This window comes from Chaetodon trifascialis, chromosome 20 (genome assembly GCF_039877785.1).
Source record: "Chaetodon trifascialis isolate fChaTrf1 chromosome 20, fChaTrf1.hap1, whole genome shotgun sequence".
Classification (NCBI taxonomy): Eukaryota; Metazoa; Chordata; class Actinopteri; order Chaetodontiformes; family Chaetodontidae; genus Chaetodon; species Chaetodon trifascialis.
Window position 1 is genome coordinate 17,955,283 of NC_092075.1, and position 26,819 is coordinate 17,982,101.

Sequence of the window (26,819 nt, forward strand, 5' to 3'; positions counted from 1 at the left end):
GACTCCTACTTGTTGTGACTGGGTGTTAAAGAGGCCTCACAGGTGTTTTCTGGTGGATCTTTACAAGTTTACGTCCACAGGAAAAAGGTTTATTGTCTGCATGTATATATGGTGAGATTTCTTTATTATGAGATCAAAATCCAGCGTACATAAAACAACTGAGGACTCAGATTAAAGGCAAGCAAACAACACAGAAAACATGTTGTTGTGGCAAAAACGTTCAGAGTATGAAAATAATGTTCAGTCAAAGGGACTGAATAATACACTCAATCAGACCCGTCTGAATCTAACATTAGTTTTCATGGTGAAAGTCACTTGCTGAAGCGCACAGGCGCGTTTATTCTGCACCTATATCTGCCCTCAGGTCGCACAGGTGTGAACACCACTCTTACCTGTCTGCAGCATCCCGGAGCCGGACTCGCCTCCAAAATCTACCGGTGCATCGTCAGGTGAGGCGCAGCTCGTCGTTATGAGCCCCAGCAGACAAAGTGTCCATTTCAACAAACAGCTGAACATCTTCCCGTTTTAATCAACTTTGTAATTAAAGATTTAAAGACATGCAAACCAGAGCGCTAGACTGTGCTCTGCGTGTACCAGCAGCTCTACTGCGGCTCTCTTTGCTTCAAAGAGAGGAACATCGCAGAACGGTACTTTCTTCTTGAACTTGCAGAGATATTCACTAACTCCTCATCCTCTTCGCCTCTCCTCTTCCTCCTCGTCAGACAGCAGCAGCCTCTCTCCTCCTGCAGCTGCATCCCATCACTGAGGCGCCAAACGAGGGAACGGGGGACCCGCCCCTTTCTTCTAATGTGGACCAATTAAAATCGTGCAAGGCCTCCGCCCAGTCTGTGTTAAAGCCTGGCTGCAATTTATTTGCTAATTGCTCACTTCTTAATAGGAAAGATTGATCCGTTTCTTCGGACCTTGCATCACTCCAGTCTGATTATACTCCAGCATGAGACATATGCTGTCACTTATGACCAGTGTGGAATCACATGATCTTAATTTCATTCAAATCATTCATTTAGGGTCTTGTTTGTGTCCACCTGATGAATGTAAGTATATTCGCTCTCCTTTTAGATCTGTCTTCTGGAGCAAATGTCTGACTCTGTTAAAAGGTTCACCAGCGACAGTCACTTACTTTGTCTGGTTGCAGTTTGGTGCTCAAAACACCTTCCTGCTTAAGCCAAATGTGAGGCTGTGAGAGCAGTGAGAGTGAGTCAAAATAGCAAATTTATGGGTCAGACAAAAAACAATAGCTGAAAATCATTATAAAGCTCTGTAAAGCTGAGGAGAACTGCAGGGGTTGGGAATAATTCTCTCTGGGTTCATCTCCATGAGTGACAACTTTGTCATACAGGTGGTCATGTGACCCATTTTTAATCTAAAAATATTCATTATAGGTGCTTTGATGAAATCATTTGGAATATTTAATCAGACTTGACAAAGCTCTTCCAGAACCACTGAATACTTCATACAACTGTTTTCACAGACATCTTCATCATGAGTAAACTCATCAGTGTAAAATCAGTGAGTGCCCCTTTAATAGTTTTGCTCTCCCCCATTCACATTAATATTAGTTAAAGGTCAAAAGTAACTTTGACTGCATAATGTTTTCCTGGGGGGCAGAAAATTGAAAAGAACCAGGAAAATTATGTCTAAATGTATGTCCATTGGATTTATAGTGAGATCTGTCATATTAGCAAAAACTTAACATCTTCAAGACAAACACAAACTATATTTTGTGAGCCACATCACTCGTCAAGGAGAGGAATTAGACTATATGTGTTTTTCACAAGTAGACTTGGGTTCCTAGTTTCATCTGAATGAGTTTTCAGTTGATTAAAACATACATGTAGCCATTTTATCTGAGGATAACCCCCAAGCTTTGTTTCAAAATGTGAAACTTTGTGATTTGATTCTCCTATATTATGTTATTTATAACTGATGTTACTTAACAATTGCAGAAAGCTACAGCTGAGATTGAATGATGAACATGAATTCAATCCTGGATTTAGATTCAATAAAATGCTATCAACACCCAAAGCTCATTACAAGACATTTCAATGCACTCTCCAGGGATCTACATCTTGTAATTCCATTATCATACCTCTTTATTCAAGGACTTATGATCATACAAAATCCATAGGTACAGTCAAAATGACTGTGGGAGAGACAGTCAAGTAACAGAGCAGGCAGCGAAGGATTCAGCCACTCCAGAACCCTTTTTCTGAGAAAGAGCCTTGTTTCCACTTTGGTGGTTTTGTGACAAAATGTTACTCAAGCTCGTCTTTTTTTTAAACTTTCTTTTTACTTTTTTTCTTGTTTTTCCTTTTTTACCTGAAACAGATACATTGTGTGTTTAGATAATTGGAAAATACAACCAGGAAACAAGTTGTACAAATCATGGACTGAATGAAGTCAAACAATGCCTCTTTTTTTTTCTTTTCTTTTCTTTTGTTTTTTTGCACATGCACATTTTCATTTCAGAACATGCAAACAGGACACGTCTAGAGGGGGCAGCCATAGTAAAACTGTAAGAGGAAAAACTTGGCATCCTGTTTGTGTAGGGCTCATTGGAGGTCTGAAAATGTTGGATCTTTTTTTAAAATCTAGATGAACACAAATCTCTGCTCCATTACGGCAACTTACAGAAACGTTTCAAGACCATAAGACAACGAGCAATCTATTACGCTACCTTAATAAAGAACAGAGCTACGCTGTAGTTAGACCTTCCCGCTCAGAGTCTAAAATGTCTCCTTTTAGATGATCCATCAATAGATTGCACAGATATGAGACAACAGGAAGTCGAATTAAAACACAAGGAGGTAAATAGACTTGGATCAAGTAATATTTGCAAATAATTCACATATTCATAAACTTGCTTAAAGACTGTATAAAGAACACCACAAGATTTAGACAGACCTTGAAATTGGTTATTTTGATTTAATCTGTCTTTTGATTCAAGACACTCATAAACTCGTAAAACATAATCTGTCTGTGCTGTTCCTGTGCAACAGTTGTTTAATTCAAATAAATCCATCAGGTCAATGTTAAAGCATTTCTGTACCCACGTTTCTGATAAATCCTTTTTAAAAAAAAAAAAAAAAAACCCTAATTTGCACCGAAGATATGAATTTGTTCTTTGGCCTGTTACCTAATTTCATTTTAATCTGAAGGTTTTCTGTCAATCAGCTATATCAAGTGTTTTAAGGGTGAATCTTAGTTATTTTCTATACTTTTCTCATTTTCAACAAATACCACGAATAAAGCAAAAACAACAATGACTTGATCCTCCTAACAAGTATTGTTAGTTGTTTATCCAAAACCTGACATAAAGTATCTTACTCTTCTATTTTTCCTCATGAGCTTTACTGTGAACATGCTGCTTCATTGCCATGAACACACACACTGCAGTTTGACTCAACAGTCCCCAGTAATGAACCATATACTCCTGTAAATGTTGTTTCTCTGAGTAACTTTCTAAAAAAAAAAAAAAAATAATACAGTTCCCAGCTGTTTTAGGAAATTACTGAGCATGTTTTAAAAAATAAACATTAATTTGTGACTGGTTTCTAAAGATTTACATCTTCAGTTGGAACCAATGAGCTTGGAGCTGAGTGTCACAGACACAAGTAGGGAAATCTGAAAATACAGACAGACAGACAGACAGACAGACAGACAGACAGACAGACAGACAGACAGACAGACAGACAGACAGACAGACAAAGAGTGGTTGGTATGTTTGGCTCTTTTCATGGGATTTGTTGACAATAACAAAACTGAGAAGAAGACCTTATCCTTTAAGGCTACAAATATGTCATGCCCTGTGGGAAGAAAGAGTCAGAGTATAGTGAGAAAAACAGTTCAACCTGCTGTTATTGACAGAATACCTCAGATTTATTAATACTATTATTCTGGTTCTCTGAGCAAGTTTAAAAACCACTGAAATTGATTTGAAAATACAACTTGACCCAAGCCTGGAAAGAACACAGTTTTATATTTTGGGTGGTTCTATCTGGGTAGGCATCATGCAGTCGACTTGCCAACCTCAAAAATGCCCTGTGATTCACATATATCAGCTTTGATACCACTTGTGCCTCTGTGTGTGTTGTACTGTACATCATATAATACAATTTATAACTCTTCATACATAAAATTTGGTCACAGTCACACTAAAGCCTGAACCTGGAGATTCCAGAGGGTAAAGCTACAGGGCAGATGAAGTGTCGTCTTGTTGCATAGCCCTACTTTAAGTCAACAGTCAGCAGCAACAACACAACTCGTTATGTACCTGCGAATACACAGACAGGTAACCTCTCCTACAAACCCTTACACAATACTGCTCTCAAAGGAATGAGATAAGAAGACAGGAAGCCCGTGAAAGCTGGGCAAATATGGCAGAGATGAGATATATACTGTATGCTTGAGGAGGTGCTTGTGAATATGTGAAATTTGTTGATTAGATTTCAAAAAATGGCACTTTTCTCCATTCAGAGACCATTTCTACCAACTGACTGGCAGTATATTTGAAAGAGAAAGGCAAATGTTTACCACACACTCATAAGCAAAAGTACATATGCTATTTTTTTTTTTTTTGACAAGTTCAAGACCCTGGCATGCACTAGATTTCTTACTTTGGATCTGTAATTCTGACTTACCTACCACAAGATTCAGTACAAAAAAGTGTTGGTTTTTTGCATTCTGTCCATTATACAAGATTCAAACTTTGTTCTCTACACTTTTTCTCAGCTGTGTACATACTTACATCCTCTACTACCTATTCAAGTCCACCTGACCAGACTGCGTCTTAATACATCTTTGAAAACGAGGCACTTAGTATGTATCCACATAACATCAAAAAAAAGAGATATCTGGTCCCTACGTGCACTCCAAAAATTTACATCTGGTACAATTTACAAAAACGTGATCTGAAAACTCGATTCTAGACCTATTCTATCCCATCTAATTGTTTCATTTTTGTTACATTACTCACTGTGTCTGTTTGGTGTCATGGCAGAAGGTTAAGACCTACAGTAAATCTCCTAAGATCTGGTCAGAATTCGGTGATGGCTGATCAAAAAAAAAAAAAAAAAGGAAAATAATTTGGTGGTAGCATCAATATGATCAAGTTCAAAGTCTTTTCTCACCTACATGGCAAACACAAAGAAAATGAAACATACAAAAATAAAAACAGTGTTGCGAGCAGCCATATAAATACCAGGAATGAGGCATCCAGATCTGTCTGAAACACAGTTCATAGTTTCACTCAAAGAATGAGGAGATTTTGGCTTTTGTCTTCTGCTCCAACACTGATTTTACTGGCCAAGGCAAAATACTTAAGGGTCTTCACATGTGCTATAATTTCAGTGCAAGTAAAGGGGGTAGAAAAAGTCATCAGTGTCTTTTGTCCTCAAAGAGTTTGTTGTATAAAAAGGAGAGTAACCAGACAAAGCTGGAATGATTTCTGATCCCCTTTTACAGCACTTTCCACGGGCTTTTTCTTCAATAACTTTCCTTCTGTATTAATCCACTGGCTTCCTGTCAGCTCCCCGGATCTGACATGAGCACTGCCCCATCCTCAGCTAACAGTTTTCTGCCACGTTAGCACCAGTCTTCTTCCTCCCTCTCCCTGAGACTTCCTGTTCCTCGGCTCCCGGGCCCAGGCGCAGAGTTGACCCCGAGGGTGAAGTGGTACCCATTGGGCACCACCCCCGCCCGGCCCTGCGTGGTGGGTGCCGTGACGGGTGCAGCAGCAGTTCCGTGTGAAGCTGAGGCTGTGGTGGAGGCAGTGGTTCTGTCAGAGCGTCCCCCTCCGTGGCTGCTCACAGTGTCCTGGAAGTCCTCTGTCTCTTCAAGGACAGCCTGTTGAGAAGCAACCTGTGGCTGCCGGTTTAAATTAGGGTCCGATCCGATACGGGTGATCGGCATCGGGGTCTCATCGTGGCCCCTGTATAAGCGATCATGCTCTGAAAGGCCACGGCTGAAGCGAGTCTGGAGCCCTGTCGTAGCAGTGCTGGCACTGGACGGAAGAGGCGAGGAGTTGGCGGTCTTGTAGGCCACAGCAGGACGTGGGGTGAGGGGCGTTTGCGGCAGCTGCCTGCGACTGCGGCCTGGAGTGCTCGAACCAGACGGAAGCGTTACAGGGCCAGCTTTAACCACACCGCTACCATGCTGAGGAAACAATATATAGCAAATGACATAAGATCGGTCAATGGGAAGAATTTTATCAAGTGCGGTAAAATGTGAAAAATGTCATATCTCTTCTTAGGTGTGGATAAGAAGTATTTGTGACATAAAAATCATCTCTGTTCATACTTTGAGCCTTTAAAGAACATTGATAGCCGTTTGATCATAATGCTGTGTATGCTTTGGTGCTAAGGTATTTCTTCACATACAGTGTAAGTCCAACACACTTAAGATGACCAGACAGCCCAAAAAATTCAGGACAGCCGGAGCAGTTGTTCCGAAATCTCAAATCCTGTCCTGTTTGTCCCAAAAATTAGACTAAACCTTAATTTTGATGTTTGAGCCTTATAAAACATTAAACAATTCTTTCGGTGTTGGCCTTAGAGGGCACTCTTGCAGCTCTCCATTGGCTACAGCAGTGACTGCAGGGGGACGTTCTTTTAAAACATTAAAGCCTGTAGCCTAAATGAATTGTGGCTAAGTGGCATAACGCATAGCTATGATGTTGTTGAATTAAAACATTTACATCTTTGACATGGAGCCCAGTGTCCTGGAACCTGTCAACATCCAGCAAAAATATTACTTCAGACAGGCAGGAGGAGTAGGGATGAAAATACCCATGGATCATTGCTGCCTTATGAGATCTAAACAAAGCAATTTGAAGCATGTTTTGAAAGATTCTGAAAAGCAGCACTTGCTGAAGTTGGGATGGTCTTCCGATTGGTCACCCCAAACACACTGTTGTGCAACTTAACACCCTCTGAAAATCTTGTTTTTCCTGACATCCAATAGTTTAACATCTCACCTCGCCTCAGTGATGCAGAAGCGTACTTCAGGGTGAGTCAGTACACTATCAATGTTGGTTGTGGTCACACAATTCTGAGCACACCCAATCACATGCATCATCCATCATCTTTAATTTGAACAGCTCATTGCTATAATTGCAGCCGTTTTTATATATTTTGATGTAATCTTAATTTCACAGTTTGGTTTGGTTTTATTCTGTCATGAAACAATATACAGACATACTGCACTTGCAAAAACATACATAAAAACAAGACAGATACTCAAAACAAAATAGATTTAAGAGAATATACAATATGTACTGTATCATGTACTGTATATACAAAGTCAAAAAAGCTGGTCAAAGAAAACTGCTGCACTGTCCTAAAATTAGGGGACACTGAATCCATCGATTCCAACTCTGTTCACAACTATGGATGTGAACACCCTACAATTAAAACTGAAAGTCACTTAAATTTCATATAGTCACTGTTTTCATTTCAAATCCAATGTGCTGGAGTACAGAGCCAAAACAACGAGACATGTGTCACTGTCCAACGGCTGCAGGGTGCAGGACACGCAAGAAGTCACTCGCTGAACCACATGTGGCAGGTAACTCACCTGTCTGAGCAAGCCAGTGTCCTGTCCCTCTCCAGGAGATGTGGATCGACTGGGACCGGCTGACTTGGTGTGACACTGCTCCCTGCTGCCGTAACGCTCACAGGAGTAGTAACGCTGTTTCTCTCCTGCTGAGGAGTGGTGCCTCCTCTCATGAGGCCGGCTGCGGTCCCGCTCCCTCGCTCGTTCCCTGGACAAACCTTCGGCTGAAGGGTCGGTGAACGAACCTGGAGGATGGTGCAATCAAGTGAGATAAGAAAGAGCAGGTAGACCATACAGAACATGGTTTAGCTGTCACTTTTATTACCAGTTCTTCATGTTTGAAGAAAACATGAATTTAATGTCTGAATTCACCTTTATTGTATTAGCCAATTGATTTAGGTGATATTGTGATCCATTGTCAGCTCCACGATATGTATAATATATTTCTACTGTGAAGTTTTGTTCCACAATATTTCTATTACACCTCTAATTAAAGGCAAATGGCCCATCTATGTGTGTGTGTGTGTGTGTGTGTGTGTGTGTGTGTGTGTGTGTGTGTGTGTGTGTGTGTGTGTGTGTGTGTCATCTTGGGTGTGTGGCATAAAGCAAAGCACTGTGGTGAAATTACTGTCTTCAGTGCTGGAATAATTCCAGTTTTCCGATTAAAACCGCGATGACAGAAACACAGAAGCCTATTCATCATTCTGATGTGTCAGATCTGCCTCGAGAACGACAAGCTTCGAGGAGTGAAACTCTCCATCGTTCTCTTGCTGTTTCTGCTGAGGAGAGCGCTGCTGGATGTACTGCTATCTCACCAAGACATAGCCATAAATCCCTGTGCTGGGCCTGTCCACTGTGGCCTTTTATCTCAGCAATAAAGCCCAGCTGCTGCCCTCCAGTGTTAACGCAAAAAACACCCTGCCACCAGCTCTCAGCCTCTGATTGCTCTAGCAGACGACCCCTGATGTCAAACAAAGAGTGTGACCATGACCCTCGACACTGAACAAGTATTGAGTTGCATGAATCTGTCTTATAATGCTAATTTTCCATACACTATGAGAATCAATTTGCAAAGACCTGGAACTTGACTGATATAGTACGTAATCCATCACATTTCGGCCTTTGTTTTTGGTCAGATTTATGTTACTGTTACTTCCAGATACTATTTTGAAAATCCCTCTTGGTGGTGCATTTATGGACACTGTGACATTTATGGTTTAAGAGCCAGCTGTGTATCCTAAAATCTAATCCAAGGGAAACACAATATGCCAAAATGGAAGGTGTGAAAAGAATTATGTGAATTTTGAATTTTCTTGAAATAAACTGCTTGTTGTTGCTGCTCAGCTGACTCTAAGGTATTTGAGCACCCTTGAATAGACCACCATGGGTTCTGGGTTTGGATTTTTTGCTCAGAAATGGTTTCATGTGTATTTGTCTGATAGAACACAGGTAATCTGCACTGATGGTCTCAAACCAACCTCCTTTAGCATAAATAAGGAGTTCCACAAGGTTCTGTTCTGGGTCCTTAACATATTTACATTTGCATTTGGCTCCTCTTCATCTCAAGCTCTGTCAAGATAACCATCTGTCTTTAACATTCTTAGACATCTCTGCATAAACTCAAACTTGTACTGAACCACATTCACATGGTGGCCATTTTCCCCTGATATCACGTTCAGGGTGGGATGCTCAAATGCTGTTATCTAAAAAGGATAATGTGGTAGAGCTGTGTTACAGGTTGCAAGCTGTAGAGAGTCGGGCAAATCTTTGTCATTTCACCACTTTCTGATTGATTAGCAACTGAAAAGACAGATAGTTATCAACCTATTTGATAACCCATCAGCTACAATTACACAAGGCTAACATTAGCATTTAACCATTTTGTAACATTTCCGTTTGAGAGTCTTATGATAAGAAAGGCACACATCAATTCTAAAACAACGCATATCTTGGACACATTTAATTAGCCTGCAAGTAAAATGTACTGCATGCTTGCAAGTTTGTATGACTTGCAACCTGGTTTACAGCAGAACAAAGTGATCCTTTTAATAAGAGCATTTGAACTTCCCACCCTGTGACGTCAGAGGAAAATGGCTGCCATGCCAGTACAGTCTGAAGTGGTACTGAAGTGTCACATTTAAACAGCATGTGCAGCAACAAGCACAAAAACTAAAGCTAAAAATTGATTTCTCATATCTGAATAAACAATGTTTGTGTCTTGAGGACAGGAAAATAACTTTATATATAACCATCATGTCTATGCATGACTATGGAGGTATCCTTCATTTTCTTGCTACTCGCTCTACCTTAAAAGCAGCTTGAGGCAGCTCATCATTGTGCTAGATAAATCGTTATGTTCCCTTACGCTCTCAGGTGTCTCTTGAAAAAAATACTGTATCTTGATTTCAATGCGATTACTTGATTCCATGAGATTTATACAACAAATGTTCCAAATGATAAGCGGTAATGAAAAGTCTATGCATTTGTGTGGATGGGAAAACTATTCAAAAGTGACAGCACAGTCATTTACAGCAAGTGATGTAATATGTCAAATTCACTTATTTTAGTGCCTCCCAACACATCAAATGCTCTGACTCTGCACTCTCTCTCTCTATACATTCATTTTATTTCTGACATTTTTACAGATGACTCCAGTGTTCAGCTTGAGTGGTAGACCTGACTTCATTCATGACAAACTGCCAATGACTGCTGCCATACCGTGTGTGTATGTCAGATGTATTAAAAGAATTAAGGGTACTATACAGTGTGTGTGTGTGTGTGTGTGTGTGTGTGTGTGTGTGTGTGTGTGTGTGTGTGTTGATTTACTGTACAGTATATGAGAAGTTAGAATGATGAATGTGTTTGTGTGTGAAACAAGGCAAAACCTTTTTCTTAATGTGACACAGTTCATTTCTGTTTTTCAAAATGAAGAAAATGTAAATGTAATTTTTCTCAGCTGAATTTTGCAGCTCTACATGTGAAATCCGTGGACAGATCAGTCTTCCCAGTGCTTATGGGAGAGCTTGGTCTACATTTTCTAAATGTAACTGTTTCTGTCGAGGGAACAAAGGAAGAAAAAGGGAAAAAAAGAGAGAGAAAAAAAATCCCCAGCAAAGCAGATTTTCCTCTGAGAGCTCACAACTCTCTCTGCTAATCAGATGGAAAGCCTGACATGTAAAATCCCTCGATGAAGTGCAGCAGAAACCCCTTCACCTACATAACTCGATCATGGAACCTTAATCCTATAAAGAATTTCTGCAGCAACGTTAAGACATCCAAGTGATCTACTAGAAGAGCCTGGCCTGATATCACTGTCTCTCCATATGAGTGATGCCAATTTTCTCTGTGGATACTCCTCGCTGTATTATATGAATTAATTTTGCTGCGTTAAATGAGTTAATCTCTCAACAACCTAATATATGCCCCCTTAATGGACTTTAGAAAATTTCTTTGTTCATGAGTTTTAAGCTCGATGTGATGACATACAGTGTTTGTAGGAAAATGTTAAACTCTTACATCTTATTAGTGTTGTAGGGGTGTCCTGGTGGGTGTAACAAAGCATGTGAAGCACGACTAATTAATTTTTGCTGAAGAGTGGTCGCTGTGGAAACAAGTGGTAATTACAGGGTAAAAGCACATTGCATTTACCTTCATTTCTTAAGACTACCTTTGGCAGGAAACAACAAAAATGTTCACAAATGTTTTATCTTTATATAAAATGACAAAAGTACAGTAGATACTGGATATCATAAGGTTTAACTAAAGGCTCCTTAGCAGTGGATAAAAAACCCACGACCATTTGGCTTCTGTCCTCGGTGGGAAAGTGTATAATTGGCATTAATTTGAGAGTCAAATGACTCCACTGTTGTCACAGGTATTTATCTTCTCCAGCTCTGATCGGCAGTTATGGAAACAAGACACCCAGATGGACGTGCTAATTTTCACCCCTCTTCCAGCGCAATGATGGCATGCTTTGAGGTTCCGGACTCCGGTGCATAAATCTTTCCTGATATCAAACAGAACTGTCAACCTGTTACACTCTATTTCCATCTCATCATTATCATCATTATTTCATAAAAAGAAAAAAAAAGATCAGAAAGGACAAATTCATCTACTGGCAGCTGAAATGAGTCAATTGCCTATTTTAGCTGGTTTACCTGTGTTTAAAAACCTGCATGCATGGGCTAATTTTGGTGTAAAAGTGGTATCTGCTTCAACCTATCTGCATAGTATCTGCATGCATTTCTCGCTGAAATGAATTAGAGGGCTGCATTTTGTTTTCATACAATGCTCATGCCAGTCATGACGTTGTGTTCTAATGTTCTGTGCAACACATCTTCATACCTAAAGGACTGAATAGGTCAATTGACAGTGACTCCCAAAACTATGCTTACGGTCATTATTTGCTTAGCTTTGGGCACCAGAACTACTAAGTTTAAGTTTATGATTGGGATTAAAATAAGTATATTACAGTACACACATGCTGTAACATAAGTACACTATGTAAATGAAAATAGGTCCATCCATCCATCCATCCATCCATCCATCCATCCATCCATCCATCCATTCATCCATCCATCCATCCATCCATCCATCCATTTTCTATACCACCTATCCCTTTCGGGGTTGCATGGGGTGCTGGAGCCTATCCCAGCCATCAACGGGCGAGAGGCAGGGTACACCCTGGACCGGTCGCCAATCAATCGGTAGGTCAACATTGATTTTCGGTTTTCGGACTCAAACATTGGTCTCCTGGGTGAAAGTCCTGTGTATGTTTGACCCATTCATCCATCCATCCTCCTCCATGTGCAGACTTTCTTGCTCTGTATACTACACCACGTGACTTCCTCTCTTGCTCTCATTATAATTACTGAGACCACTAGAAAACATCACCTAAAATTAAATGTAAATTTGGGCCATAATAACCTACTTGCATGGACAACCAACACGGCCACTATGTTCAGTTACCTACAGTTACCTACTGATGAATGAAAGCCTTTCAGAATCAATTAAAAAGTTTTACTCATCATAATATAAGCTTGATTTTTTTTGTCCTCACCAACAGTGCTGGACGGTTGAACTGATGCAGCTCTATCCAGGGACTTCTGCTTCTTTGTCTCTTTGTCCCTGCGTCGATGGCAGCGATGGTGGTGGTGATGGTGGTGGGCTCTGTCCTGGCCCTGGATTTGCCCCGACGCTGTTGTGGACTGGGCCAAGCCAGGCCGTTCTAGGTCATACTCCCTCAGCCCGATCTCCTGGCGATGGTGTTGCGTCAGCGAGGATGCTGAGCGTCTGATAGGACTGAGGTCAACAATCGGCTGAGAGGGAAAGAGAAATGTGGAGAGGTGTGAGGAAAAAGTAGGGCAGAGGGGTGGCTGTGGTAGTTTTACCCAAACCACTACTGGATCACCAACATATCCACAACATACAAAAGACACAACCAGTGGACGGCAACCTTTTGTCTTCAGATCGACGTTCAACCCGTTCTTCTCCAGGCACAGAAAAGTTTGAGAAGAATGAACACAAATGTGTGACAGAACTTGGATACTTACCCTTTCAAAACTTAAATAATTTGTAAGCTAGCAGGCGCCTCTGCTAGTGAACAAAGAAGAGGTGGGGTGTTGACTTTGGCCTTTGTGGCATTTCTCACTATTTCAACATGCCACTTCTAACCTTGGAAGGAAGTGTTATCTTTCTGTAAACTGCTAATGCTTGCTAATCAACACATTATGTTGCACCTAATTTTAGGCTTTATTGCCATCACAGGGAATGGGAACATTTCAGCTGCTCAGGAATCATTAAATTCATTATGATAATAAAGTTGAGAATAGAAACTCACTGGATGGAAGGAAGTTCTACTGCTGTTGAGGAACACTCCAGCTGGCCATGTTTGGTTTTACATGGTTTGTATTGTCTTTAATAAACACAAGTCAATAAAGACAGTTATGACATTTTTTCTGTCTTTTTCATCATCATCATTTAAGTATGGTGAACTTGTTGGCAAACAGTTGCTTACTTATACATTCAGCAGTTATGGAGCAACATCTCTGACCACCGGACGAATGTAAGTCCACTGTTCACTCTCTTTTGGTACTGTTTTTGGTCTCTACCAACTCCAGAGGGAAAGATGTAACTCTTTAGCTGTTTAGTGCTCCACTGTGTCCACCAGCTCGTTGCTAATCGTGTCTGTCTGCTGTCTGGTACTGAGCAGAGGTTTTTTTTGCGAACAGCTGCTTCTCGCATGAGAGTGGTTAGACTTACAGTGTAACAACACAATGGCACAATCAGTTGAAAACTATTATAAAGCCCTGTACAGCTGAGAGCTGTCGAGTTGGATGAGCGACACCTTTTGCGTAGTTTTAACACTGTCATTTGATACTTTGCTGTTATAAAACATTGATTATAGTGGCTTTAAGTGAAGTGCATTCATTAAGATTCTCTCCAGCGATTCATACTTTGACTAATGCTTTGAGGACATTGACACTCACCCCACCTAATTCTTATCTTACTGACCAGCACAGCTATCAGGTAACAAACTGATGTGATAGGGAACTGGAACAGCAGCTAAGTTACCACCCCACCTGCTGGTTACTGTATAGCAGTAAATAGTTTTTGAGGACTTTAGTTTCCAAATGTATTTATCTAGATCATATACTGTAGCATCCAGTGCTAAAAATGTGCTTAGTCATGCTGCTATAAGGAACTTTGAATAGTCACTAAATGACAAATGTTATGCTGATGAACTACTATTTTTCTTATTTGTTCTATCACAGACAGATTTAGGGTGATTGCGCTGTTCCTCTTGTTCCTACCCCACAGCCTAGCCTGTAGCTACAGTCAGGGACAACAATGTCACAACACTGCAGAAAAGATTCATGTTACCAAGTCATTTTATATAGTATGCAGTCTTAAAATCTTACTTTTAAGATCAACGCCATAATATGCTCTTAATAACAAATGAAAATAGTATAGAGTCCAGAAAGAGAAATAAATCGAAGGTGCAGTAAAAGAAAGTGAAAGAATAGCGATGAATCAGACTTGTTCTGTTTGCTTTTGTTCTCATGTGTGAAAATAAGATTTTAAGACTGGCAGTAACATCAAATGACAGATAAGGTTGGATGGCTTTTTGTGGTGTGTTAGATAGAAAATGTTATTTCAAAGCAAGAAAGCAGCAGTACTGTCCCTGCCTTGTCTAACAATCACACACCAACTCACAGATAAAACTACACACTACTACCATACTACATAACAACACTTACATACACACCACCACGTTTTACCAAAGTGTAGTACTGTATTGTACTGCTGTAGTTAATGGCTGAAAAGCAGGACAGAGTGCGTGACATACCCTGGATACACTGGACTACTGCACTGGATACTTTTCCAGGGATGGGTATGCTTGGTGGATAATGTAAATTTCTGTATTTCATGTAATGTGACTATCAGGAATTTCATGGAATGACCAGTGTATACTGTATATGTAGGAGGGTCACTTTGTCCATGATGGCTAGATGGTGTGAGCTCTGCACTGAGATGAGAGGAACACATGGAGGCAAACACAGACATGAGAGGAGAAGAAGAAAAAGAGGGAGAGCACGAGAGGAGGAGAGAAGAAGAAGAAAGAGGTGGTACAACAGGTGGTACATACTGCCAGGTGGGTCCCAGGGGCGTGGCGAGGGTGGCTCCGCTATCAGACAGCACACACAAGAGGGAGGTGGGCAAAACATTAGCAGTGGGCATTGAAATTAGGAGAAAGGGAAAACAGAAGAGGAGAGACTAGTGATAAGGCTGGTGATAGATATTTTCTTAATGTCAGTAAATCAGATGAAAAGACCCAAACCAATAAGGTGTTGATCCTACTAACAAGTACTGTCTGTTAACCAAATCCTGATAGATCTCATTCCTCTGTGCCATGGGGCTCCTTTCTTGCACACAAACTGTGTGACCATGAACTCACACATATTTTGACTAATGCCGCACATTCAGCATCCTGCTGCTCTAAATACTCATTACAACACCCAATGCGTATTAATCTGCAGCTGAAAAAAGTCCCCAACACTATTTTCACCAAACACTAACTCAGCTAGCCTTTCTTAGACATAAAATTTGTTAATATTTGTAGGCTGTTTTTAAAGCTTACATCCTCAGGGGTAGGACTGGGAAATCATAAGGTATTGAGAGTAGGACTAACACATTGTGGGTTTTGGTCTTTTCATGGGATTTGTTAACAATAACCAAAGCGCAGAATAACGCCAGCCTCATCCTTTAAAGAGAGAGAAGAGAGATCAAAAGGCAACATAAACATAAGGAAAGCACATGTTAAGTGTTGTGGGAGAGAGGTGACAGAGAGAGACAGACAAGAACACACAGAGACAGGCAAACAGGGCAAACAGCGAAGCGAACCAGACAAGATCAGACAGGTGAAACAATCCAGCAACGGAGCAATGAGACACAGAAAAATCATCCTGACATGACATCCATATGCAGCAGACAAGAGCAATTACTGAAAGTAAGAAAATGACAGTAAAAAGGTAAATGATTTAAACATGGATGAAAGTAAGTGACAGTCATAAAAATCAAAGGATTACTGCAGACACTCTCAACTGTTGGATCAGATCCTGTTGCAGGTGAGTCTGAGTATTGTATGAAATATAATAATAATTACTGGGGGAAACAGGGGAAACAAAAAAGCATTTTCAAAACAGCATCCTTAGGATTTCCAACTAAATTCAAGTCACACTTATTTACTATTTCACAATGTTTTACGTTGAAGGCCAGATTTTACAGATGCTAAATTCTAGAAATCCAGTATCTGTATATCTGTATATATCCAGTTCCTATTTCAATGCAAAACACAAAAGCCACACTGTGGCTCTCTACTTTCAAATGATATTTCAGTACCATGTGATCATTTCTGGTTTTCCACTGAAATTCTTTTGCTTTTTTCAATATTCATTGAAAATTAAGTTCAAGCCATTCATCATCTCTCTAAAATGAATTCAGTCTTAATATATCAATATTTGAAATGCAGATGATATAAACTTAAAGGAAAAGTTAAGCATTTTGGGATATATTTTTAGTTGTTAGATCTTTCTAAGACTTAGATAAGAAAATCAAAGTCACTGTGCATGTATTAAGTGTGGAGCTTGAGCCAGGAGGTGGTTAGCTTAGCATAAAAACTGTAACCATGAGAAAACAACTAGCCTAGCTTTGTCCAAAGTTCAAAAACACAGCAACCATAACACAAACAGTAATGTTAAATTAACATGTGTGGTTTTATAGGGAGCTCCGTGCTATAATTATTGCAATTTCTTTAAACTGCTTATTATGGTAAGCTAGGCTAATTGCCTCCCAGTTTGACCTCCATACATGAAGCAGAAACTGGGTCTGGTATTAATCTTCTCAAGTAACTCTCAGAAAGATGGGAAATTATTGTCCTTCCTAAAGTGTTGATCTATTTCTTTAAGAAAAGGGGGGTAAAAGGGGATAAAACAGCATTGAGACTGAGTTTAATTATTGAGACTTACAGGCTCATCAAGTGGACTTTTCTGCAAAATGCACAGTTTATCTTTTTGAAGGACAAAAGCTCAGTGAGATCAATTTTGAGTCATAAGTCAGGAACACACACTGCAGCTCAACTGGTCATTCAGTATCCAAATGGTCAATATTCCTGCCTTCTATTGTAAACGAGTAAAAACTGGCACCATGTTTAATCTACTGTATGTAAGACATTAGTGTGACATCTGTGTTGTTCACTTGGCTGAGTCCATCTATCCTGAATTTCCTCCTCGCCATAAATGTGAAATCGTCAGACTGAGGAGGTTGGGGTCAGCAGGATGAACTGATGTGGACTGACAGAGAGCGATTCCGCTTCTGTTAGCTTACGGCTGCTTTCACTAACCGATTACTGCTCAGCTTTGCACCAGCCTTTTTCAGCTTTTTCAAATGCCCCCCGACCTGAGCCACCGTTTTTTCTACTAATTTATATTTCCATTACATTGCAGAAGCCACTGTCTAAGGTATCCACAGTGTCTTTTCCAAACCTGAACCAAAACAAATCAGCTGTGAATGAACCAAAGAGACCTTTGCTGTGAGCGCTGCAACAACAAACATGGAAGCATGAGCAATGGTGGGCTTACGTAGTACTCAGCATTGAGTCGGGGCAGAGAAGCTGCTCTGCAGTGGCCTTCCAGGCTTGGATATCCTTCTGTGTCTGAAATGTTCTCCACCTGCTTCAGTTCAACCAATTCCTGAAAGAAGAAGAGGAAGAAGAAGTAAGACTTCACAGAATGTTAGAATGTAAAATAACCTTTCAGTGATGGAGTTTTTTCTGTGTCTGTGTACCTGAGGTCTGGTGGATTGAGGCACGTCCTCTGACTGGCCTCTCTGTAGTTTCCTCCGGCCTTTGGGCCTCTGTGTTGGCTGAGAAACATCTCCGGACTGGGAATGTTTTATGGCACTCCTCTGGTTTAGTCTGTACACAAACACAAAAGATCTGACTGTATTACTGGCAGCTAGTCATTGTTGTAGGATAAGATGTGAATTGAGAAAAGACCATTTCTGGAATAACCAAAGATTGTGCATGATTGACTGTTTGTGCCCTCAGAACCACATTTCAGTGTTTCTTGAAATTTTAGACCAAACAATTAATTGATTAATCGAAGTAATACCTGTCTGATCAGTTGAAATAACTTCTATCTGTAGCCCTCGTGTTTCTTCAGATTGAATTTGATATTGGCATCCTTCCATTTCTGTTTAGTATGCAATCAATTTGAAGACTGACAAATTGACGAGACCGGAGGCGTAGCATGAGCCGCACATTAGCATGGCAGAGGCAGCAGCTTCAGTGCTCCATCTGTGTCTACACAGGATGCTTTCAGGCACAGTATTGAGTGGAGATCACTTGCATTTTGACAGCTGCCGATACACAATCACTACAGTTGCACATGTAAAAAGGAAGAAGACGGACTTGTAATGTAAAAATACGCTTAGTGTGAGTTTGTGTTCTTTCAGGAAAGGGTGCAGCACTAGTGACAATACTGTAGCGATGCCAACCCGAACAGCAACTCCGTGTGTGACCCTGGACAGTGAACACATCACAGCAGCAGAAGCCTGCACCTGGACATTCTTCATGTACAGCATCAGGAAGGTTCACCCCATCCTGACTGGGGAGGAGGCCCAGAGGCTGTTCAAGGTGTTCGTAATCTCCTGCTTGGACAAGCCCCTTGTCAGAACCCCCCCCCCTGTTATCAGACCAGTGCAACTAGTCCAGAATGCTGGTATTCAACCTGCCATAGTTATCCTACAACACTCAGCTTCTTCAGAAAAGAGAAAACAGGAACTTCTCACACCCAAGCCATGGCTAATACCGACTTTGTGGCGCGAACATTTTGCTCCTGTCACTCTGAGGGCCCTGTGGCTGCTCGTGGTCCTCAGTGGTAAAATTACCTCCCCGCTGACATCCTGACAGCAGAGTCACTGCTCTTCCGCCATAGGCTGAGAACCCACATTTTCAGACAGTTTCACATTTTCTACACTGAGTCATCCCACCCTCACCTGCTTATTAATGCTGAGCTGTAGGACTGAACACAGCTGTTTGTTTGGAAAGGATACCTCAGTTTTTGATTAAATCCACAGAACATCTAGCTTTTGCTCCAATGGAATCTGAATTCACTTATTCTCAGTTATCATTTCTGACAAAATAGTGTGCTAAATGTGAAGTACTATATGTCTAAAACAAAAGAAACTAGATTGAGAAGAAGAAATCTTTCTTTACGACATGAAGGTAGTTTCTCTTTATGTTAAGTTCTCTTTTCTAAGAATATATTGTCTAATATATTGTCTTGTATTTGAAGGTAATATTAGAATATCAATGAAGACAGCTCCATATGGATATATTATGTTTCTACTGGATATGACAGAGAAGACAATCGCTCACATTGTGTCCCTGTTAACCGAGGTGGCAGTGGTGGTGGTGGTGATGGTGGTGGTGGGCAGTGCTTCTAGCTTCGCCTCTGGCTCAGGCTGGGGTGGGAGGGGCTGTTTGGGGCTGGAGAACGATGGTTCTGCTTCCAGTATCTGAGTGAGGGGCAGCACGGGACGGAACAGCGCCCCCAGTTTACTCTGCAGGACAAACCAACAGCAGTGTCATAAATGGACTCATCACAATTTGACAATTTGATTAAGGGAGCAGCATAAAGAAGTGTGTATAGACTGAGGGAGCACCACATCAGTTTAGATGAAGGTTTATGTAAGAGTAGAAGGGCAAATGTGGTTGTACTTGCTTAATAAATAGTAAATAAAAATGATCGTATTATTTTTATTTCGTCTCATATTCAACCTTCACAATTGAAAGAAGTGTAAGACAGAGAAGTGCAGGTTGCTGCAGCTGTATACATGATCTCACTCCATTGGCAGATTAGCTCAATCTGTATTGTGAGATACACTTTATTAAATTATAAAGCTCGAGTTTAATTCATTAATGATGCTAATCAAGATTATTTGTCTTTTAATTCAGCTCGTTTCAGAGTTAATGTCTTAAGACTAAAAGCATGAGCTGGAAACTGTGTCCCTTAAATATCATAGGATTATATCTCGTTAGTCTGCTTAGTCAGCATGAGAAAATAATTTTATACACAAAGTAACACCCAACTAGATTTTAAATCCACATGTATCATCATGAACACAAGATGTTTCTTTCCTGTCTAAACCACCTCTGAGCTCATGGACAATTTTTGAATCATACTGCACCTGAGGTCCCCCTGAAGACTGCTGCTGCTGGAGTCTCTTGGCACGATTCTGCTTATAGTAGTCAAAGATCATGAGAGCTGCATAGACTTTCCCCACAGTCAGCTCATTGTCTGGAGAGGAGAGACCTGAGTGAGAGACAATTCCACCATGTGGGCAGTAGATGGTGCCAGATGAGTAACAAAGTGGAACTCAGAAAGGGGGACATGGACAGAATGGACTGGTCATTGTGGCTGCAAACTGAGCTGTACTGTCATGCAAACAATCTACACCTCATCAATTCAACTGTATGTTTTCTAGATTTCCTTGGTATCAAATGTTTAAAATTTTTTCTTCTTGAATTTTCTACATGTGTAGTAACTTGAAAAAAGAAAACAGAAAAATGCATATCAGTGCACAAACATCAAGCAGAAAATAAGTGAATGTCTTTACTTGTATAAGAAACTAGCTGAAATTACCAATTTTCCTCTATTATTGTATTTAAAAGAATTCTTTTTTTTTTTTTTAGGAAAATCAGACATTTAAGGACTCAATAAAGAGGGAAGAGGAAAATGTTAGGAAACCAAGCAGGAAGAAGTCAAGTGACAAGCAAACAACTGGGTTTCAGTGGAGCCCAGCAGAACTCAAACAGAACTGACATTTATGTGGCGTCACCAGCAGATCCACAGTCTTCTGCGACAGGTTGGGCCAGACTCGGTTTATCTCCCTCTTCAGGTCAACGTCGCACAGACGCTGCGCCAGGACCCCTGGGGACGTGCCCACAAACATGTCACATCAAATCTGCACCACAGTGATCACAGCCATTAACTTTAACGTCAGTCCGGCCGCAAGGGATTCTGGATTTTGTAGTTTCAGTCTCTCACCAGATGCCAGTTTGATCTCCAGGGCCGTGCGTATCAGGGCCATCAGCGTGGAGGTGAAGTGCACCGTGTTGTCATCTGCAATGGGCATGTTCATCTTCACCAATCGCTGAGAGGAATGGAAGCAAAGAGGAGGGGCCATGAACCAGGAACAAATGATCAACAGCTCAGGGAAAGCGGGCTGGATTAGAGATGTGACTACAATCCAAATTAAAGGGAAGCTGTTTAAATATTAGGCTTTGCACAACTAGTCTACTTCAGGTAAAGAAATCCTGTTTGTCCGTCCTGGGTTTTGCAAAAGTCAGCTGTATTTCATTTACAATGAAATGCATCTGAGAAAAACATCAGTCTTCACATTTGAGAAGCTAGAACCTGCAAATTTCTGTTTATTAAATGACAATTTCTGTCAAACTATTGCTTGATTAGTCAAATAGTCATTTCAGTCCATGCAAAGGCCTCAGCCTGTGTGCCCATCATACACACCTTTTCATAAGCTAACAGCACTAAACAGATGAATGCGGGCAGCTCTGTGCTGTTTATGGCTGCTGCTGTTGCTATGAGACTATTGCAAATGCACTGGAAGCGTAGCACACTGCTACAAGCTACAATATGATGAACTTGTGATGCTGAGCATTGTTAGCTCTGTGAACATGTTAAGCTCAATGCTGCTGTCTTTGTTCTGAAAATAATGACTTAGAAGCCTGAGGAGAAAAAAGAGGTCACTGACCACCTAATTGCCTTAAAAAGAAATAAAATAAAAAAAATCTGCCAGTGCCATTAAAATATTTAAATTCTTCCAATCAACCATTTCCTTCAGTATGTTTCTGGAAATATGTGTCTGTAGCTTGAAAGAAAAAGAGTTTGTCGCTGCACCAGACTCAAGCAATGAGAAACCTGATGTGTTTTTAGAAAATTTGAATTGAATTGAAAACATGACAACAACTTTGATGCAGATTAAACGTTAAAGTTGCTTTAATTTGCAGATTCTAGCCTCTCCAATGTGAGGGCTTTCTGTTCTCTTTCTGTTTTACATGGTGAAAACAAACTGTTGGTTGGACAAAATGAGCACCTTAAAAAGTCACCTTCAGCTCTATTTTCACTATTTTCTTACATTTTATAGACTAAATGATGAATTGGTTAAGTTAAAAGTTAAAAAAAGGGCTATTCTTCATTCACTGCTGCGTGCTGCAAGTACTAAAATTTGGTAACTATCAGCAGCAATTACTAGGCAGCACGCAGGCATCATCATTTTTAATTAATCATTATTTCTAGAGTAGGTTATAAAGCTAAAAAAATTATCCAAAATAGGAACTGCTAAGCATAAATCCACACCATGCAGGGCTTTTGGATCAATACTGCAATGAAATGATTCATACAGACATGCATGTTTGAGTTAGTACACCACATTCACAGTGAGGCTGGAGGGACAGCAGAGGCATGTACTGGATATAAAACTCCTAATCAAAAGAAGACATTAAGAACTGAAAGACAAAAGAAAAAAAAAATTAATCATCAGAAACATTTGTGAAAAAGGAAAACCGTAGCTGATGGTTGCCATTTTTTTCCAAGCCAAGATAAGAAAAAAGAGACCGTATATTCACTGCGGGAGCATAACAATACAGATGGAGAGATGGCGAGATGAGAGGCAAGAAACAGGAGGAGGAGGAGGAGGAGGAGGAGGAAGTGCCTCAACTGGAAAGCATCTACGCATGAAAAGTCTTGCATCTTTTTCCCAGAAAGAGAGAGCAGAGGAATGGCAAGCTGCAGACATGAGCGTCAGACAAATAAAGAAACACATAATCACAAAGCACATATGTGGAGGACACATGCTTGCAGACAAAGACTCCACATGCACACGCACACAGACACACACAGTGAAGTTAGAGGAAGGAGGAAAGAGGACACAAATCCCCAGAGAGGGTGAAGGAGAGATCATTCAAAAGAGAGAGTGAAGCTCTGCCTGAAGACAGAACATAAAACAGAAAACAAGAGGGTAACGGGGACAATTATGACTGTCAGGGGAAGATGTGTTCATTACGAAGGGAGGTTAACTAGGAGTGCGATCAACTGCAAAGCAGTGGGATGGGAAAAACTCAAAAAACAGAGATGGGGGAGAAAAACGGTGGCCTTGCTCTCAAATGCACTGCTGCTCTCTCTGTGTGTCTTGGTTCATGTCTTTCTCTGTCGATTCACAAAAACAGGAGTTATATTTGGAGATGCAACCACGTCAGACCCAGACATTTTTAACTGGGGCAAGGGCAGGGCCGTTTTAAACGTGATTCATTTCGACAGCTGTGCATGCACTGGAACCACTCACATTAAGTCTTCATGCTAAGAGGTAAGCAGCTGGCACAGGAACTACCTGAGGATCATTGAGCTGCGTACTTCAACTTCACTCCTATACAAGTCTTATATATAGTCATGGGGTAAATGTGCCAGCCTCTCCTTCAGTCAAGTAGGTGCTGTGATGCATTTTTTTTTTTTGGCCAATAGTGGGAAGATGAACTACAAAACAAGTTATTCCATATGTTTCTCCATAATTTGGGAATATGGCATTCCTCACACAAATCTCCAGTATCATAGTTTAGGATGTTAGCATGCTAACATGCTACACAGCACTAAACACAAGCCCCACCTGACACTGATGTGAGTATCAGTTCTAAACTAATCATGGTACTTAAAATATTTGGTCAAAAATCAAAGCATTGGGCAAATCTTGACCTGGTGATGGTGCTATGAAAAGTTCTTACAATTCATCCTGAGGGCAACAACGACTGGATTTCAAGGCCATCCATTCAATAGTTGTCAAGACATCTCACTCTGAGCCAAAAATGCCCCTGGGAGTGGATGTCGGGACAAAGTTTCATAGGATCCAGACGTACTATCCCAAGAGCTCTGCTGTAGCATGGCAAACACTATCTTTTATCAGTTTTCCAGAAGGTTGCATCTTCAAAGGTGTTTTCTTGATCTGGCAGATATCCACAGTCTCCCCTGAATAATAAAATAATTGTTAGCAGGTTTTTTGCTGGGTGCTTGTAAAGTCCACTGCATGGGCCGATGGCAGGCAGAGCAGAGCCTGGCGCAGTCTGTGAAACGCTGGTTTCACCCTGGGCTAATATTTTACCATCTCAAGCAGACTGCAGACAACTGTGAGATCACAAAAGAGAGAAACACTTGAAGATGCAACCTGATGGTGGATAACAGGTACAAAAATAAAGATACTTACCCCTTAGGTTTGGGAACACTAGGTGAACAAATCACAGAGTAACATACACTCCTGAAGTCATCAGTGGGTCTAGGTCTGTCCCAACTCCTGAGAAAAATATCTGGCTCTTCAGGCAATAGATGTTCCACTTCCTTCTCTGTCTAGTCCCTAACTTTGTGTCTGCCTGTTGTTTGGTGAACTGAAAACAATTCCCTGTTGCTGCTGGAGACACTGCAGCTACCAAACAAACGAAAGGGACAAAAAAACATAACGTCCTTGGCCGAATTAATATCGAAGTTAGGATTTTTATTCTATACTAGCAGCTGGTGCTGTTATTTTGATGCTCTTATTTTCTAAGATGATTTTGTGGAGGTCAAATATTATGATTTTGCTCAGCTCCTCCAATCTATTTTTTGCATGTCAGTGTTACATGGACCTGAAGGAGACGATTAGAGTGTTCGACAAACCCTCACAGAGCAAGGCAAGGTCACAGAGCTTCACAGATGAACAGAAAGAACACAACAGCAGGCCAGAAGATACTGACTGCAACACACTGACAGAAGCCTGAAGATGTTTGACAGGAGGAAGCAGGGAGCCAGCAGTGACTGCAAGAGGGAGGGGGGACAGAAGGGAGGAGTGATTCTACCTTATAGGCGACTCTGGGGGGACATTTCTTTCCCAAACCTAGCGGAGGGGACATGTCGCGAAGCATCTCGTACATATCGCGGTAAGTCATGCGGCCGCTTCCCGGGGGAAAGATGGTACGAGGCCATGGAAGAAGGAATGAAGATTTCCCAGGTGAGGAGGTGTTGGGATTAAAAGCGGTAGGAGGGGGTTACACCATCACAGAAAGTGGCAAAACCCAAAAGAGAGAATGGGAGGGGAAAAGAGAGGAAAAGACAGAAATCCTTGTTAATAAGATTTCCAGGATATCAATGATCTGGAATGCCATCCTAGCTGGGTTTAAGGATTCAGGAATGGATCCCAGAGGAAGGAGGGGAGGATGCTCCGGAGGATTCCCTGTGGAGAGATGCTGGATGGAGGGATCCTGGTGGAAGATATGCATTTTGGAATGAGAGTGCATTTTACATTAAAGGATTACTCCTCCGAAAATCTATATTTAGAGTATCAAACATGGCAACCCAGTCTCACAGCATAATTATCAAAACATTCAGAGAATCTTCTCATACTGCCCTGGCAACATAATCCCCCTGTCCACAGATTACCCTTACATTCACTATATAGTATATACAGTATATAAATAAATATATACATATACAGTATATGTATACTGTAGTATATACTGTACACTACATGCAGCAGAGTTGCAGAGCTACATGGAGACGATGGTATGGTATGGAAGTAGAGCATTCAGCTCTGTTGCTGAGAAACTAAGAGAATTTAAAACATATTTTGATTAAAAATATATCTTTGTTTCTCTCAATCAGCGTTAACGTTATGAAAGAAAAACACATTAATATCGTTGCATTAATTCATTTGTTGCTGTGGTGGCTCAACTGGTGCTGCTGGTCCCATGATGTGCTTGAGGCCCAAAAGCTTCCACATACACAGTCATGTAAAACAATGATTTTTTTTTGATGACTTTGAACTGCCAGGATTTCAATACTTGCATTGGGAGTTTCAAGATATTTATGCTCATGTGTCATGTGCTGTATACGTCTGTGCACAAATTGTGTTGGAATGAATTGGACACTGTCCAAGACCACAATGTTCAGCTCTTTTAAAAGAGTACTCCACACTGCACTTCTGTAGAATTGTTGAACTTACAGCGCCTTTAAAAAAGTATCAAAACTGATGCAGCAGAACCAGAGACACCCTTCCCCTTAAGTCCACATATTCTTCTCACATACCCATAATGCAACTCAATTGCCAACAGTTCAGTCGGAGAGCTGTTGCTCGTTGGAAGTAGCGGCTAATGTAGCCTCGAGCTGCTAGCCTCATGCATTTATGAGGAGCTTTACGCTAAACTTGCTCTTTCTTTTTTCATTTCAAACTGTCATCTTTAGTCACAACTGATGCTGACTCATGTGACATCACTTGAGGACAATTACCAGGTTTCACACAGCTCCCTCTAGAGCCACAAAAGGCTACAGTATATACAACATTTTGCACATATGCAGTAGTACTCGCCAACACCTGTAAACTGATGTGCAAAATTAGTGGAGTTCCACTTTAAAAAGTTCTAGTCTGTCCTTCTATAACTGTTATTCTTTGTCAGACAGAAAGGACATTTTTGGAACATAAAACAGGGAGAAGTGGATTATGCTGCAGAAGTGGTTTGAGAATTTTCTCTGGCTGTTTTGATGTTTTCATTCATTCTCTTTTGTTATGACTCACTGTCATCGCCATTGGAATCCACTGAAATCCAAGAAGGACATACTCTGTAGTCAGTGCAGCGACTTTCCTTCTCAAAG

At 40.8% G+C, this 26,819-nt stretch overlaps 1 protein-coding gene across 3 annotated transcripts in view; it reads right to left on the bottom strand.

Annotated features, from left to right (window-relative positions):
* Positions 1-2,291: 2,291 nt before the first annotated feature.
* The window catches only part of cacna1bb (calcium channel, voltage-dependent, N type, alpha 1B subunit, b), a 162,105-nt gene continuing 137,577 nt past the window's right edge, over positions 2,292-26,819 (bottom strand). Inside the window, exons 40-50 of one of the 3 annotated variants that reach the window (XM_070989612.1) lie at positions 25,031-25,127; positions 21,183-21,288; positions 20,958-21,065; positions 20,323-20,432; positions 19,511-19,695; positions 17,917-18,046; positions 17,712-17,822; positions 15,221-15,259; positions 12,632-12,890; positions 7,594-7,817; positions 2,292-6,174 (exon numbers count right to left, since the gene is read on the bottom strand). In XM_070989612.1, the coding sequence (XP_070845713.1) occupies positions 5,605-6,174; positions 7,594-7,817; positions 12,632-12,890; positions 15,221-15,259; positions 17,712-17,822; positions 17,917-18,046; positions 19,511-19,695; positions 20,323-20,432; positions 20,958-21,065; positions 21,183-21,288; positions 25,031-25,127 (1,939 nt within the window). In that variant the 3' untranslated portion in view covers positions 2,292-5,604. The remainder of the gene's footprint in view (positions 6,175-7,593; positions 7,818-12,631; positions 12,891-15,220; positions 15,260-17,711; positions 17,823-17,916; positions 18,047-19,510; positions 19,696-20,322; positions 20,433-20,957; positions 21,066-21,182; positions 21,289-25,030; positions 25,128-26,819) is intronic. The other 2 variants (XM_070989614.1, XM_070989613.1) reach the window with 2 other exon arrangements.